Genomic DNA, 15,440 nt, shown 5'->3' with positions numbered 1-15,440 from the left:
TAATACTTGGGACAGTTGCAGGCTGGACAGGACGACTTGTTCGGTCTACACATCTCCTGACCCTGGTCAAATTCCTCCTCGAAGCTTCTCATGCTGGTGTGGCGCGAGAGTAACAGCCAGGCTTGATCTCAATGAAATGTGGCATTTTCATCAAAACAACGTTGTTATTGGAGCATACCGAACCCGTTCGTCGCCTTTCCAATCCCCTGCCCACGGCTCAGTCTTAAAGCCCGCCCAATGTCTATCGCTATCAACGGCCTACAGGTCTTCCCTCTCGTGGTGGCCTGCAGGTGGCCGCTCTGCAGAAATCCTGCACTTTTCCGATGACTCTGCTTATGGCTACAGCTCTCCTCGCCGCCCTCAACTCTCTCTCCTGCGTCCTTCTTGCGCTGCGCACCGCGGCCTGGTGCTCTGCCTCGAGCTGCCGCTGAAGGTCGTCACGGTCACTGCGTAATTCCATCCAAGAAGAGTCCTCGTCCGTCTCTCTTTTCTGGAGATCATCCTCGTTCTGGAGGAAGGCTCAACTACTTTACTTCTCTTGCACAAAGCTACGGGACTCACGTGCAAATCAAGGTCTCTATCTTGCAGGTGTCGCACCCCGTACCCAAGATCCAAGTTGTCGAAGGATCTTGCCTCTACGGTAGCGAGCTGTTGATTGTCCGTCTTAAAAACTGGTGCCGCGGTGACGAGCCAAGATAATGCGAGCAGAGAGACAAAGGTTGTGATGTGAATGACGAACATGCTTGTCGGTAATGCGAAGAAGGAAAGTTGTGTTGATGTTAAAGGGTGAATGTGAGAAGACCAGCTTTTCTGAAGGAGAGTTGTGTTGATCGTGAAGGTTGAAAGGTTGGATGAGAGAAGACCTGCTTTTCTGAAGAACATGTCTGTTGTACGGCGAGTATTTATACGATACTGCAACTGCAAATTACCTCGGCTTGGGTTGAAGATGCTCGATACTCTCCTTGCCTAACGGAACTGCGGATTTCGGTGATGCCAGTACCAAACCTGAGCCGGGACTCTGGAGGTCGGGGAGGTCGGAGAGGGAGCCGCCGCAGGCCGCACCGCAGTGATGGAACGGTGGGACATTGTTGGGAGAGAACCCCCAAAGACGCTCGGGGCCAATGGAGGAAACTCCTTGCGGACTAGTACTCTCTGAACACCCGTGACCTGTCCATAGTCATAGCCCCCTGAATGAATGGAAAAGAAGCAAATGGATCAACATGTTCTGCTTACCTAATGTGTGACTAATTTTCGCCTTTGGACCCTCGCCGCCCACGGAGTTCAATTTATTTCTATCACTTCTATTTTGATTCCCATTTCGATATTACCATCACTCTTACCTTTTCCTCGGCGAATTCACACGGCCAATCGAAATCACTTAAAAGTAGAACACGATCCGTGTGATCCTAGTTCAATGGGTGTGTGCCGGGTAGGGCGCTCCAAATTTAAACGGAGCGTCCAGCTGGACACCAGGACCGGCCAGAAGCAAGCTCGTCCGACGCGTGTGGTGGACTAGCCTAACCTCCCCAGCCTGCGTCAACCCGGCGCGCAGGCCGGGAGAGGCTCAAACATACTTCACCTCACGAAGAAGTGACAGTTGTATCATCTCCAACAATTTCTTAGATGCTTCATTCATCTCCTCTCCTCTTCCATTGATTGCAGTTGTTTGGTCTCAGGGAGAGGCGGACGTTCATCATCAACATAACTTTCCTTCTTTGCATTAACATCACTGACAAGCATGTTCATCATTCACAACACAACCTTTGTCTCTCTGCTCGGATTGTAACTCGGCTTGTCACGGCAACACCAGTCTTTCGGACTGAAACTAATGGCTCATCACCATGGTAACAAGATCCTTCGACAAATCGGATGCGATGCCTAGCAAACAGAAACATCGATTTGCACGTGAGCCCGGGCTTTCTTCCTACAAGAGAAGCAGAATGGTTCAACCTTCCTCTGAGTCCAGGATGAGGATGACCTCCGAAAACGAGAGACCGATAACGAGAGGGATGGCAACGGTCCAGTCCAGTCCGGTCCGGTCCTGGACGGTCCTGGAGTTTTTGGCAATAGTCGGTCACAGTCCAGTCTTGTGATAGTCCGGTCCTGGACGGTCCCAGGACCATAACCCGCCAGTTCAGTCCACTAAATGATGCCATAATTGTATTCAATAGTGTGCTGAAACAGCAGCCCCCTGAATGAATGAAAAAGAAGCAAACGGATCAAACGAACCAACATGTTCTGCTTACCTAATCCGTGACTCAATTTCTTCCCCGGCTCGGAGCTGTCTTTGCCTCCTCCCCCGAGGAAATCAATTCATGTCTATCATTATTCCACTTTATTTTTCTGTTTTTATTTTTATTTTTGATCCTGCCTTTACGGATCATCCGGTTAACGGGCGCCGGGGCCTTGTCCGATGCGTCACGTATGGATGGCAACGGTCCAGTCCAATCCAGTCCAGTCCAGGACGGTCCCGGATTGTTGGCGATAGTCGGTCCCGGTCCAGTCCTGTGATGGTCCGGTCCTGGACGGTCCCAGGACCGTGAACCGCCAGTCCCAGTCCAGTCCACTAAATGCTGACATAATTCTATTCAATAGTCAATGTGAGGTCATGGCATTGAACGGGAGGAAGCACGCGCGAGATTCATCATGCACCTGAAACGACATGCCAGTCAGTCAGATGATATGCCGACCTCTTCCAACACCATGACATGACTGGTCACCATCCCTGCAACGCCAAAACTGTCAAACTCTGCACCCAATTGCATGGCGAAATGGTGGCTGCGTGGGACCGGACTGGACCGGTCCTTCGCGGTTCAGGACTGAACCGGATTTTCCAAAAGTGTTGGTCCTGGTCCAGTCCTCGGACGGTCCAGTCCTGGACTGGATCGGCAGGACCGCGGTCCTCAAAGTCCGGTCTAGGACCGATGCCATCCCTAGATGCATGATAGACTTCCCCGGCCTGCGCACCTATAGTAGCTACCCCTCGCAGCGCCATGTAGCTCGGGTTCCCGATGCTGGGAGCCTGAGAGCGTCAAACATGCTTCACCTCAAGGAGATGTTACACTTGCAGATACATGCACACCGTACGACGGTACGACAAACAATTTCACAGCTGCTGATCTTCTCAGGCTCTCGTTCGTCTCCTCTCCCCGCATTCATCGCTGTTGATTTCAGCGAGACATTGACCAAGGTGACCCTTTCTCTTCAATAAAAACCGTGTTAAATCTTCGCAATCCCAACACAACTTACCTCTCGACTGCTTGCTACGGGTCTCCCCTCTCCTGCTCACTCGCTCGTACCTCGTAATATCTTCTACGGCCAAGGCTGGCCCTCACAACAAACAACAAACAACAAACAACGCACAGCAGACCGGTTGCCAGTCTCTAGAGTACATTTCCCATTTCCAAGTTACAAACGAACAAACAGACAACAAACAAACAAACAAGAATAACGATTTTCCACACGCCGATGCCATCATGTTGTCATACCATCATGCCTCGTTCCATATCCCCCCTCCTTCGTCCCTCGTTCTTTCCTCCCTTCTCCCTTCTCCCTTATCTTGTTTCATCTCTTTCAACCCAACACAAACCAACACCCCTGCGTCCCTCCCAAACGCTTCAGGCTTCAGAACAGTCCTCGTATCCCCTCGCCGCCCTTCCTTCAAGGCTAGTTCGTAGCACCTTCCTTCCCCGCCTGCCTGCCCGCTCCGCGCACCCTCCCTCGCTCCCTCGCCTCGCCCTCGCCCTCACGGGCTCGGGCTCGGGCTCACATCAACGGCTCCTCACTACTACTCAACTTATTCAAATGGATATACACGTCCGTCCCATACCCTTCGAGTGAGATCAATTGGAGGTCTCCGCCGAAGTATCGCGCGTACTACGTTAGGGTTAGCGTTTTTGTGGGCGGTGGGGGTTGTTAGGAGAGGGAGGGGAAGGGGAAGGGAAGTGAAGGAGGGGAAAGCCAGATTGGGAGGAGTGAGATGAGGAAAAGTAGAAAAAGAGGGAGTCCCCCTCCGGGCGCAAGGGGACAAACCGAGGAATAGGAATCCAGATCCGCGCAGGTAGAAGCCGCAGCAAACGCAAGCGTACGAATCCAAACCCCACACTCACCAAGCGAGACAACGGCAGCCCATACCCAAACCCCGCCATCGGAGCCCTAAAATCACTCTCCCCAAAATCCTCATCCAGCGCCTGGTTCTCCATCGTAGTATACATATACGTCCAAATCCACGGCACGGCGCTCCTTGGGATGCCCCCCCCTTCATCGGAGATCTTTATTGTGATGTCTTCTAGGCCGGAGGAGACGATTATCTTTATTGGGGGGGGGGAGGAGGGACCGTGACGCTCTATTGTTGCCCTTAGGGAGTTTTTAAGCAACTCAAAGCAGATATGGTTCCTTCCCAACGCATCAGCCGCCCATCCCCAGCATGAAGATGAAGAAATCGACGCACAAATGCCCAGGAACATAAGGGAACGTCAGCTCCTCATCACATATCAGCTCCACCACCGGACCCTTAAACAAACCATAATGTTCCTCGCAGATAAATCGCGCGTTCTCGATCGCTTCGCTCACTATGGAATGCACGTTTGCGTGTTTGCAGATTATGCCCACGTGGTCGGGCGTTACGGGTTGGGTGTTGAGTGCGATGTCTAGCGGGCGGCCGGGGGGGGGGGGCGTGTCAGCGTCAGCGTCCGGCCGCGCATGGAGGGTAAACGCTCACGCTGGCCAATCAAGAACCGGATGCCGATCCTAGACAAATAAAACCTATCCAACCACTTCCCAATCTCCTCATGCAAGACGACCCCTCCCCACTTCTTCCGTTTCTTCCACTCCAACACCCCCGCCGCTACCGTCGTGGCCGTGGGGTCGTGCCTCCGCTTGATCACTTCGAGCGTCTTCGTAAAGCGGCGGTTGTAGTCTATGACCGAAGGAGGCCAAGTGACGTTTTCCGGTGGAGAAGAGTAAAGCCGGCGTTCGATAGGTATACGCCTCTTGTGTGGGTCAGTGGTGCCGTTCGCGTGAGAGCCCGGGTGCGCGGAATGATGTGCATGAGGCGGGGACCAGGAGAAGGAGGAGAGAGCGGGGTTGACGGTGGCGCTCGGGAAGGGGGAGGTGGGTTTTGAGAGGAGTTTACGGAGCTCGGGGGTGAGTTGCGGTGGGGGGAAGTTGATCAGTTCCTGGGAGCGAGCGGGGGTTAGGGTTATCCGACTATCCTGCGTTGCTTGAAGCTCGGCTCACCTCGAATGACTGGGCATACCAGTTCTTGACCTTGACGATACTCGGCATCTCGCTCAGTCCCTCCGGAAGAGCCTCCAGTTCCTTAACCCTATGCGCAAGCCTAACGGGGAGTTCCTCACTCAAGAACTGCGCCGCCTGGAGTAAAGTTCCCTGTGAGTGTTTTTCCCCAAAGAGGATCATCTGCTGCAGCGAGACGCCGGTTTGGGGAAAGGTTGCGTAGTGGGTTATGGACTGCCATAGTGCGGGTGTGATCGTATACAGGGACATGGGTTCTGGGTAGACGTGCGAAGGGGGCGAGGGGGGAGAAGGGGGTGAAGGAGGAGGGTGAGACTGAACGGGACGGGGACGGGGTTGGAAGGCGGTGGTGGGTGGTTTGGGGGAAGAGGGAGTACGGGGAGAAGGGAGAGAGGGGAGGATAGGGGGATGTGGGAGGAGGAATTGGAGTAGGGGGATCTTGGATGCCAGGATTGCTGATGTGTGGGGGGAGTGTGAGTGAGGTGAGGAGTGAGGGGTGAGCTGTGAGTGAGTGATATGGCAGCAGTGTAAAGTGGAGCGCTACTCTGCAAGAAGAGAAGAAGAGAGAGAAGAAGTAGCTGTTGTTCTACCCAATAAAGCCCATCTCACTCTCATGTCGCATGACCCCCCTCTTCCCCCCTCTCACTCCGCTACCCGCTTTCACGTGAATATTGGACCCTATCGGACATACCCGGATCATCACCCGCCCTCTTCTGCTTCTGACTCGACCCCCCTCTTGTTCCCCACTCCCCTTCTGTGGGTGATCGGACATTCACGGAACGCATGAGTGGGGAATGCGGGGTCCACTCTGGGGATCATCCAGCAATAAGCGTCTCACGCTCTCACTCTTACGATTACTGTAACGCACTGCTCAGCTGCAGTTGGACGACACCAGCACGAAAGGAAAAGAAATCATTGGAAAGGAAATCATCAGAAAGGAAATCGATACACCAACCACCCACCCACTCCTATTCACTCCTATCAACCGCCAAGGCCCAGACTCACCGGTCCCGCTCAATACACCGCCAGGGACAGCCCCCGGGTCCGTACTACCGGCCATTATGATAGGGCTTGGCACTACCTTCAGCCTGTATTCCCCCAGTGGTACACCGAACAGCGGACAGCGAGATAGCGAGACAGCAACAACGACGTTCACTGTGCTCTTTTCGTGCTTTACGAGATGACACAGAAGCTTGACAATAGCAAGTGCGCAACTGACGCTCATGCCAAGCATCCACGCCCACGGGGGCGTATACGCACTCACTCGGTTCCGCAGCTCCAGCACGCGTGTCGACCTTACCAACCCCTTCCTGAGCTCTCGCACTCGCTAGGGCTGCCCATCTGCTCGCATGGACGCGCAGCCAAGCCTCGTCCATATCTATATCTTCCATCTCCATCTCCATCTTCATCTTCATCTCCATCTTCCGCACACCTCCCACTACTCTACTCTCCCTAGCTCCTTATTGGATTCTGGATGATTGGGCGATCACATACTCCTGGTGCTTGGCTTGGCTAGGCTAGGCATGATCTTACGCACGATGTGTCGTTCATCGACGACGATCCCTGGCGGGAGCGGGCGACTGCAGGAGCAGCTGCAGTTAATTGACGTCCCATATGCCCATATGCAGCCTCTCAACGACTACAGTAAGTCAGGTCATGCGCCTGAGAGACACTGCGACACTGCGCTAACATACCTCGAGCAGACCAGCAGGATCATACCCATACCCGTGCCCGTTCTAGACCTAGAGTGTTAACGTTGCCAGTGTATCCAGAAGGTGCAGGACGTTGGGCTGCAGCTGGGCTGGGCTAGGCAACACCAGTACCAGCAACAGCAACAGTACTGCCAAAGTCCAACGTCCTTCCTTATGCACCGGCATCCTTCGGCTTGTCCTCAAGCTGAGCTGGGAGCACCAGCCGACTGGTACACGTATCCCCACGCATACGCAAGCCGAACGGTAGATCAACGCTCAACCAGTTAGCATCCAACTCCAACTCCAGTCCAACTCCGGTCCAACTCCACCTCGAACGCTCACCCGCTCACCCAAACCTGTACTACCTACCTCACAAGCTGCTTGAGTTCTGGGTTCTCCGCGCTCCTTTCCCATCCCTCCCTACCTCCCTGCCTCCCTGGCTGCTGGGTATATTCGAGCTGCAGAACGACATCCCCATCCCCCTCGGCGCGCTTTCTGCTGTCAACTGTCTGGGACACTCCCGCTCGTGCGTGCTCGTGGATCTCTTCCCATCCTGCGAATTTGTCTCGAGCAATTTCCACCCGTCTTTGTTGGACGATCAGGGCAGTTAAGTTATCGTAGGACCCGGGATCTGGGAACTTGGAAACGCTGGACGTTGGCACGACATATGCATCCAGAGAACACCTTCCCTCCCCAGCACTGCACAACTCACTCCCGCATCCAGTATATGAGCTCTCCCTCCCACTCCAACAGTGGCTCATCCTCAGCTCCTGATCCCCGATCACCCATGGCCCATGGCCATTGTGCATCGCCCATGGCCCATCGTCGACCAGCACCAACTGCGACTCCGACTCGAACGACGCCCCTCAGCCTGCAAGCGACATTAGTGCCCAGCGATGCCCGGCGATGCCCAGCAGTGAATAACTTAGGAAAATTTTTCGATATTATTACTTTTAATAATTAATTTTTCCCTTGGCCTCTTCCTACCGTCCAGCACTTCGGTACTTCGTGCCTCTGTCCTCCGTCCTCTGACAAGACCAGAGCCGCCCATACGACCAGACACGAGACACAAGAGCAAGAAGACGCCCCCACCGCAGGTGACCGATCGATCGGCGCTCGATCCCACCCCGAACGTTTGTGAATCCTCCAGCTCCAGCACGGATCGTACGTACGCGTTAAGATCCCCAGCAGCCCTCGCTGCTTTCCTTTCTTTTGTCCGTCTACTCGGTAGGCCTTGGAATACTGTACATATGGGCACTGAGACTGTTCCAGAACCTCGCGGACTTTGGCTATGTAAGGTGGGGATCACGCGCTATGTACATGCTCGAGGATCTCCTTCGCACCGGCACACAAGTCACAAGCGCACAAGCGCACGCCCCAAATCCCAAACTGCTCCATCTAAACGCCCCAACGCCCCTCCTCCTAGTTCCCAAGTCCGTGGGTGTGGGCACACCTCCCAACTGAACGCCCAAACTTCTCCGCCTCCTGATATCCGATCGCCGATCCCCGAGCGCGAGCGCGGCCGCTTCCTCAACTCAGGAGTCAGGAGGTCACCGTTCCCCATTTTCGGGTTAGACTTTCCACCTTCTGTTTTCGGGCATCCAATGCTTGGCATCTGGAAACTTCTCGCTGATTGTGTCGAGAACTACGGAGCCAAGCTGGGGATCAGCCAGTCCAGCTCGTGCCCCTCCAAACCCCCAGTGAGTGAACGAGCCAACCCCAAGAGTGGAGTACCCAGCGGGTACACTCCCTTTCCCGGTCAAGCCAGTTGCAACGTACTGCTACTTGGTCAGGAAAACACTGCTCCCAAGCACATGATGATGTGGAGCCTTACTCTTGCTAGCGGACCAAGTAGCTCCATTGTTAATGAATAATATCATCGCCGCGGCATGTGATCACGCGACCGCGGCACAACAGCGGCCTCCACCGGCCTGCGCAGCTCAACCACTGACCTCCGCCTCTGAGTACGATGTACTGTCTCAGTTCAGGCAGGAGATACGTTGCGCTCCAGATATGATGTAGTATATCTTCGCGGCGAATTAAGCTTGCGCCGAAATTTCCTTATCATCTATAGTGCGGGAAGCCAAACCAGAGCTCAGAATGCTCGACGTGCCCTGACGAGCCAATCGGAGTCTCGCCCGACGGGCATTTCAAGCCTAAAAACGATTAGGCTTGGCCGGGGCGCGAGCGGGAGCAATCTTCCTCTGGTTCGGCAAGCCTATACGCCTTTGGGAAGGGGGCCCCGCGGGGAGAAAGTGGAGGAACGGATCAGGTGAGCAGGATTTGACTTCCCGGCGTTTGGTCCGAGGGACTGATGAGCTCGGAGAAGGCACAAGGGGGAAAGTCAAATGCGCCCCTGCAGATTGTGGAGGACGGATGCCGGGCGACATACATACCCTCCAGCTGGAGGCCCAGAATGTCTCGTTTCCTCGGGACGATGAGTAAAGAGGATATAAGAAGAGCGAGTTTGGGTCGGTTTGACTGCGTTCACTGAGCTTCTCTTCCGGATTCCGAACTGAACTGAACTGATCAACAATGGCACACAAGGTCTTCAACGTTCAGGAGTACCCCCACCCGGAGCTTCTTGTACGTCTTCGTCTCTCAAGTCAGTACGGTACTCACCCTCTCTGCAGCCTACGTACCCTAAGGTCGACTATGACCCCCATGTCGAGCTCAAGGTACAGGATAAAGGCCTCCTCGCGGATCCGCAGATGAAGTCACTCCTAGGCGCAGCGACCAAGGTCGACCGTCTGACACCCGACATCGGCACCGAGATCCAAGGTGTCGATATCCGCCACTTGACCGATGCGCAGAAGAACGAGCTCGCACTCCTCGCTGCCCAGCGCGGTGTCGTCGTTTTCCGTGACCAGCCTGCAACGATTTATGACATGGTCGAGCTTGCCAAGTACTTCGGTCCACTACACATTCATTCCACCACCGGCATTCCAAAGGACCCAGCACTGAACGGCGTGCATATCGTTTGGAACGACGGGACAAAGCCTTTCGACAGGATCAACTATGACAGGGCAAACGGGTGGCACTCTGATCAGACATACGAGATCAACACCCCTGGCCTGACGTCGCTCAAGGTCATCACTAACCCCGAGTCGGGTGGGGACACCCTCTGGTGCTCCGCCTACGCCGTCCTGTCCAGCTTTTCTCCCCACTTCCAGCGCTACCTCGAGTCGCTCAGCGCTCTCCATAGCAGCGACAAGCAGAAGGCACAGGCCATCGAGAAGGGTGTGTATATCCGCCGGCCGCAAACAGACTGCATCCACCCCGTCGTCCGTGTTCACCCAGTCACGGGCATGAAAGCGCTCTTCGTCAACTCCGGCTACACCCGCCGTATCGTCGGCGTACCGAAGGCCGAGTCGGACGCCATCCTCAACTTCCTCTTCGCCCAGATTGCACAGTGCAACGAGTACCAAGTCCGTGTACGCTGGGGGGACAACACCATCTGCTTCTGGGACAACCGCTGTGTCTTCCACAGCGCGACGTTCGACTACTTCCCTACGAAGCGCCATGGGCTTCGCGCAACACCAGTCGGTGAGCGCCCCATGAGCGTGGAGGAGTACGAGAAGACGACGGGCAAGGCTTCCCTCGATTGGTACAAGGAGAAGATGCGCGCGTTGGGTGAAGACGTCGATGACGAAGAACCCAAAGCTGTCTCCAAGATTGCCGGTGCAGATTAGTTTCCGTTCTGTAGAACATGTAGTCTTCCTATCATTTAATATTATTTGTTGTAACTGCCAGAGTCCAATGAGTCACTACATGAAGCCAAGCGGCGAGAGGAACGAGAACGACGCAGTACATATCTTCCACATCGTGAAAGGACTCAGTGTGTCAGGGTTTGGCCGGCCCTAAAGACGCCAGGAACTATATATATGGTCCGGTGGTTCTTCACCCCAGTAACGCATAACGGTCACCAATACATAGATCTGGTGTACGGGTTGTGTGGGGAGCCGACCCGCCGGGTTTTGTAGAGTCTTCGAACTCCTACATGCACAGCAGATGGGGTTTGACAGCTGTCCGCGCCTTGACTCCAAGATTACTCTGAACTTTTGCTTATCCTGCACGTCCTTCAACTCCAGCAGCAACGCAGACACGAGAGAGTTCTGCTCGACATTTCGCGTTCCCAGCTCTATATTGCGGGCACCTCGTCCCTGTTCAACACTTGGGACAGGTTGCACCCTGGACAGGACGACTTGTTCGCTCTACACATCTCCTAGCCCTGGTCGAATTTCTACTCGAAGCTTGTTTTAACCTCAGTTTCTCATACTGGTGTGATGCGAGAACAAAAGGCAGGCTTGATCCCTACGAACTGGACTATGGTCTCTTCATCAACCCGTTACCGATCTCATCTGTCGCCTTGCCAAACCTCTGTCAGCAGCTCACTCTCGAAACTCGCCCTATGTCTAGTCCTACAAACGGACCAAGTTCACAGGTCTTACCTCTCGTGGCTTTCTGGTGAGCGCCCTGCCTATATCGTGCATTTTCGAATGACACTGGCTATGTCTGTAGCCCCTTGTTCCCCGCTTGAGGGGTCGGATCAAGGGTGCGCGCAGTATTGCGCGATCTGCCAGACGATTCGCATCTGTTTGTCGGATAAGAATCGCACGTCCCCTGACACATCCATAGTGGGAACATAATCGGAGTAGTTGATCCTCACCATCCTGCGCCATGTGGTCGATTTCGTGGGCTGGTCTGTGACGGCGCAGGAGTGCGCGGAGCGGTTATCTATAAGTCATCGGATAATCCCATCACTGCCAAAGACAGTGCAATATTACCTTATAAAGGCACTGACAGGCGGTGGCGACGCGCGACATGAAACGGCAAAAGGCACGAGACCACTGTATTCTCATAGAAGAGGGATTGCCATTGCATCGGACCCGGCAGAGCCTTAACATCGCCTCGCGGAACCAGTTAAACATATATTTACTCACCATGCAACACAACCTTTTTTTAACAAGCTGGCCTTCCCTCGTTCACCACCTCTCATGCCGATATCCTCTTGCATTGATTGGAGTTGTTTGTTTTCATGATCCACGCGACTTTCCTTCTCCCCATTACTAACAAGCATGTTCACCACTCGCATTACACCCTTTATCTTTCTGCTCGCATTATCTTGGCTTGTCACCGCAGCACCAGTCTTTCAGACCGAAAATCAACGGCTCCCCACCGTGAAGGCAAGATCCTTCGACCAGTTGGATGCTGCGTACGGGGTGCGACACCTAGATGATAGAGATGTCGATTTGCATGTGAATCTCGTTGCATTCTGTGAGAGAAGCAGACTGATTGAGCCCTTCTACAGGACCAGAATTGTCTCCATAAACGAGAGACGGCCGAAAGCTCTTCTTCGCTGAAAATGGACCCTTCCCCTAACACCCCTATGCGGGGCTCGTCAAACCAACCCGCCGCCGACACGGCGATGCACATTTCCCATGACACCCTTATGCCGGGCCCATCAACCCAACCCGCCGCCAACGCGGTTCCCGATGGGGTGGCTGGGTTGCATCAAGCTATCAGGGCTCTCGGGCCGACCATGAACGAGGTGTCCATGCACCCGTCTAATCCCCAGCGGCTAAACGGGTGTACGGTGTTGAGGCAGAGTGAGCCCTCGTCATCACATGATTTCGGTAGCCCGAGTGTCAAGGCGAACGGCAATGGCCGACTTACGACAAGAGCGGGCCAAATTCTTCGGCCAGCGCCGGATATCGCTCCGTTCCAGAGGTCGCCAAAAACGCTGGCAATGGACCTTGCGCACCAGGCTGTGAAGGAGAAGGCGAAAAGGAGGGAGAAGAAGGAGCAGATAGTGGGGAAGAGGGCTCTGATGGTAACCAGGTTCATCCGACGGTTGCAGCGTGCGTTCAGCAGGAAACCACGAGCAAAAGACGTAAAACCTGTGAACCTAAACCGTTTGTCGGACTAGATATAGGACGATTTTGAGAGTGGGGCGCTGGTATGCTCTAATAGCAAGGTCGTGATGAAGATGCCACCTTTCATTGAAATCAAAACTGTCCGTTACTCTCGCGCCACACCAGCACAAGAAGCTGAGGGTGAAACCGGCCTCGAGGACGCATTTGCCTAGGGGGAGGAGATAAAGTCGTCCCATCTAGCCTGTCAGTTTTTCGGGAAGAGATTGTAAGCAGATACGATGTGGCGCAGCACAACACAGCTGGGAACAAGAAATACCGTAGCAGCACGCCTTTGTGGTCGGCGTTGCTGCTGGAGTTGAAGGACATGAATAAGCAAAAGGGTCAGACTCCGTCGCGATGCAGGGTGATGTTAGAGCCAAGGTGGGGAAAGCAGTCCACACCCCGTGGTAGTCAGTCTACTCCGCACAGAATCATCTTCGCCACGTTCACTGGGACCCTGAGAAGCACTGCTTTTCAGAAGTCGGGACCCGCGTCCCAGGCACTGAAGAAGCGTGCCGGGGTTGATATATCAGGGAGGATATTCAACCCCCGGACTTGTTAATGAAAAGTTTGTGCTAAAAGTGTTTTTTCGTTGAATTCAGCCCATTAGTATTTTGTAGATAGTTAATAAATATTATTAATAAAATAATTAATAAAAAATAACTTATAAAAAGTGCTTTAGCACTTTTTATACGAAGTGGTCACAAAATAAGGTCGTTGAAAATACATACACTGGGGGCCATAGTATAGTGGGTCACTGAGTATTATTGAGCACTTATTGTACATTTTTTTCTAATAGAATCAGTCACTGAAGTGTGTTTCTTATGCCTAAAGCTCATCAGTGTGCTCCCCCTCCTCCTCCCCCTCCCCCTCCCTCCTCCCCCTCCCCCTCCCCCTCCTCCCCCTCTGCCCATGCATTCTCCAGCCTAGCCTTCTCTGCAGCAATCTCTTCTTTCTTGATGCAGTTGTTGTACTTCCTATTCTTGGCAAACTGCTGGATGATAGCACAGGTCACCCAGTCTTCTTCGAATGCAGCAAGCTGAGGAGCCTTCTCATGAGCCTGTGAAATGATCAGTACATTTTCCATGCAGGCACTGATGATTTACATAGGCATAGATTGCTGAGAGGAGGGCAGGGGGATGTGCAGTGATGTTCTTCTGCACGTCCAAGTCATACTTCTTGCACACATCTCATACATCTCACTGTAGAGTAGATTAGTAGCATATAGTGCATGTAGAATAAAATAATACTTACTTGGATTGATTTGAAGAGCTCCCTCTGCTCCCCAAGGCCCATTTTTTTCTGGAGGTTGTAGCCATTGTAATTGTGTCCATGCCCAGCTTGCCCCGGTGGCTTAGGGATGAGTGTGGACATGGCAGCATCTTCCTTCTTGTTCTTGTTCTTCTCCTGCTCAAGAAGCTTCAGCAATTTGGCAATGCAGGCTGTGCATATATGGGTCAGTAATCACAGTAAGTGGAGGAAGAAACTCACCTTCAGAGGCAAGTGCTTTGGCCTTCTCAGCCAAAATCTCCTGGTCCTTTGCCACAAGCTTCTCCTTGAGGGTGAGGGCCTTCTTTGTTTCCTTTGTAAGGTCCACCACATTGTTGACATGCTTGCCAGGAAGTTGCTTGGGACGCTTGGGAGCACTGGGGCTCATGTTTGACTCTTCAGAGGGCCTCTTCTGGCCAGATGCTGGAGTCTGCATGACACTCACAGGCTGGGGAGTGTCAGTGGCAGAGGGAGGGCAAGGAGAGGAGACCAGAGTTGTTGCAGAGAGAGGAGCAGGGGAAGGGGGAGCAGGAGGGTTAAAGTTGAGGGAGGAGAGTGAGTTGTCCAAGGGGGGAGCAGGAGGAGAAGCACAAGGAGGAGGGGGAGTAGCAGGGGCAGCAGCAGGGGGGGATGCCTGGGTTTCTTGGGCTGGGGCTTGCGGGGAGCCATGGTGGTTGAGGAGAGAGGGGGATGAGGGGGAGAAGGGGGGGAAATGCGTTGACATGCCTGGATATATATATTTAGTTAGTTCACCTAAGAAAGTATGTCAGTGGGGCTTAAATGAGCATGTGGAGGAACCAAAAGGATCAGCCAGAGAGTGAAACAAGGTGTTGACTTACCGGATTTGGACTCTTGAGGGTCCAAATGAGTAAACTTACCTTGAGAGCATACCTGCAGCTCTCTCCCACACTCTCTCCCAATCCTTGACATGTCCAAAGTCCTCTGCAATTGTGGGTGTGGTCACATGGTGGCAGGGTTGACTCAGCATCTGCACATGAAGCACAACAAGGAAGGAGCACTACAGAAGATTGTCAGCCAGCAAGAAGAGCACTTAAAACAAGAGGAACACCAACAGTGTGTCCAAAGCTTTCTCATGCATTTCCACAAGAAGAAAAAGCCCTCCCTGGACCTCCAGATGGAGGTCGAGGTAGAGGAGATGGAACCCCAAGTCAAAGAGGTCAACATCGAGGTCCCCCCCATGTTAGAGGACAGTTTGCCATTGCTGGAGCCCCAGGATGTTGACTGGGAGATGGCAGAGGTGGAGGAGGGAGAGGAGGTGGCCATGGAAGATGAGGAGAAAGAGGAGAAGGGT

The 15,440-nt window shown here is 53.6% G+C and overlaps 5 protein-coding genes across 5 annotated transcripts; 2 read left to right on the top strand and 3 right to left on the bottom strand.

Annotated features, from left to right (window-relative positions):
• Window positions 1-164: 164 nt before the first annotated feature.
• Window positions 165-741, bottom strand: DACRYDRAFT_107046 (uncharacterized protein; the record flags this gene model as incomplete). The annotated part of the gene is made up of 3 exons (XM_040768387.1): window positions 165-206; window positions 263-508; window positions 562-741. 3 exons carry the CDS (start codon window positions 739-741, stop codon window positions 165-167), a joined length of 468 nt encoding a protein of 155 aa, XP_040628998.1.
• Window positions 742-3,392: 2,651 nt separating this feature from the next.
• Window positions 3,393-5,670, bottom strand: DACRYDRAFT_66151 (alpha-ketoacid dehydrogenase kinase N-terminal domain-containing protein). Its single transcript, XM_040775805.1, has 5 exons — window positions 5,239-5,670; window positions 4,721-5,177; window positions 4,451-4,649; window positions 4,110-4,395; window positions 3,393-3,876 (listed from the first exon to the last, which is right to left on the bottom strand). Exons 1-5 carry the CDS (start codon window positions 5,503-5,505, stop codon window positions 3,766-3,768), a joined length of 1,320 nt encoding a protein of 439 aa, XP_040628997.1. The 5' UTR covers window positions 5,506-5,670; the 3' UTR covers window positions 3,393-3,765.
• Window positions 5,671-9,472: 3,802 nt separating this feature from the next.
• Window positions 9,473-10,664, top strand: DACRYDRAFT_99864 (TauD-domain-containing protein). Its single transcript, XM_040777634.1, has 2 exons — window positions 9,473-9,530; window positions 9,578-10,664. The coding sequence occupies exons 1-2, from the start codon at window positions 9,480-9,482 to the stop codon at window positions 10,634-10,636; spliced, it is 1,110 nt and encodes a 369-aa protein (XP_040628996.1). The 5' UTR covers window positions 9,473-9,479; the 3' UTR covers window positions 10,637-10,664.
• Window positions 10,665-12,022: 1,358 nt separating this feature from the next.
• On the top strand, window positions 12,023-12,873 carry DACRYDRAFT_107042 (uncharacterized protein; the record flags this gene model as incomplete). The annotated part of the gene is made up of 2 exons (XM_040768386.1): window positions 12,023-12,202; window positions 12,256-12,873. The coding sequence occupies 2 exons, from the start codon at window positions 12,023-12,025 to the stop codon at window positions 12,871-12,873; spliced, it is 798 nt and encodes a 265-aa protein (XP_040628995.1).
• An 824-nt stretch (window positions 12,874-13,697) lies between these two features.
• DACRYDRAFT_107041 (uncharacterized protein) lies at window positions 13,698-14,852 on the bottom strand (the record flags this gene model as incomplete). The annotated part of the gene is made up of 4 exons (XM_040768385.1): window positions 13,698-13,919; window positions 13,966-14,037; window positions 14,114-14,301; window positions 14,351-14,852. 4 exons carry the CDS (start codon window positions 14,850-14,852, stop codon window positions 13,698-13,700), a joined length of 984 nt encoding a protein of 327 aa, XP_040628994.1.
• Between the last annotated feature and the right edge of the window lie 588 nt (window positions 14,853-15,440).

This window comes from Dacryopinax primogenitus, assembly GCF_000292625.1.
Source record: "Dacryopinax primogenitus strain DJM-731 SS1 chromosome Unknown DACRYscaffold_8, whole genome shotgun sequence".
NCBI lineage: Eukaryota > Fungi > Basidiomycota > Dacrymycetes > Dacrymycetales > Dacrymycetaceae > Dacryopinax > Dacryopinax primogenitus.
Note: the sequence above shows the minus strand (reverse complement) of the source record. Positions and strands in the feature narration are given on the sequence as shown.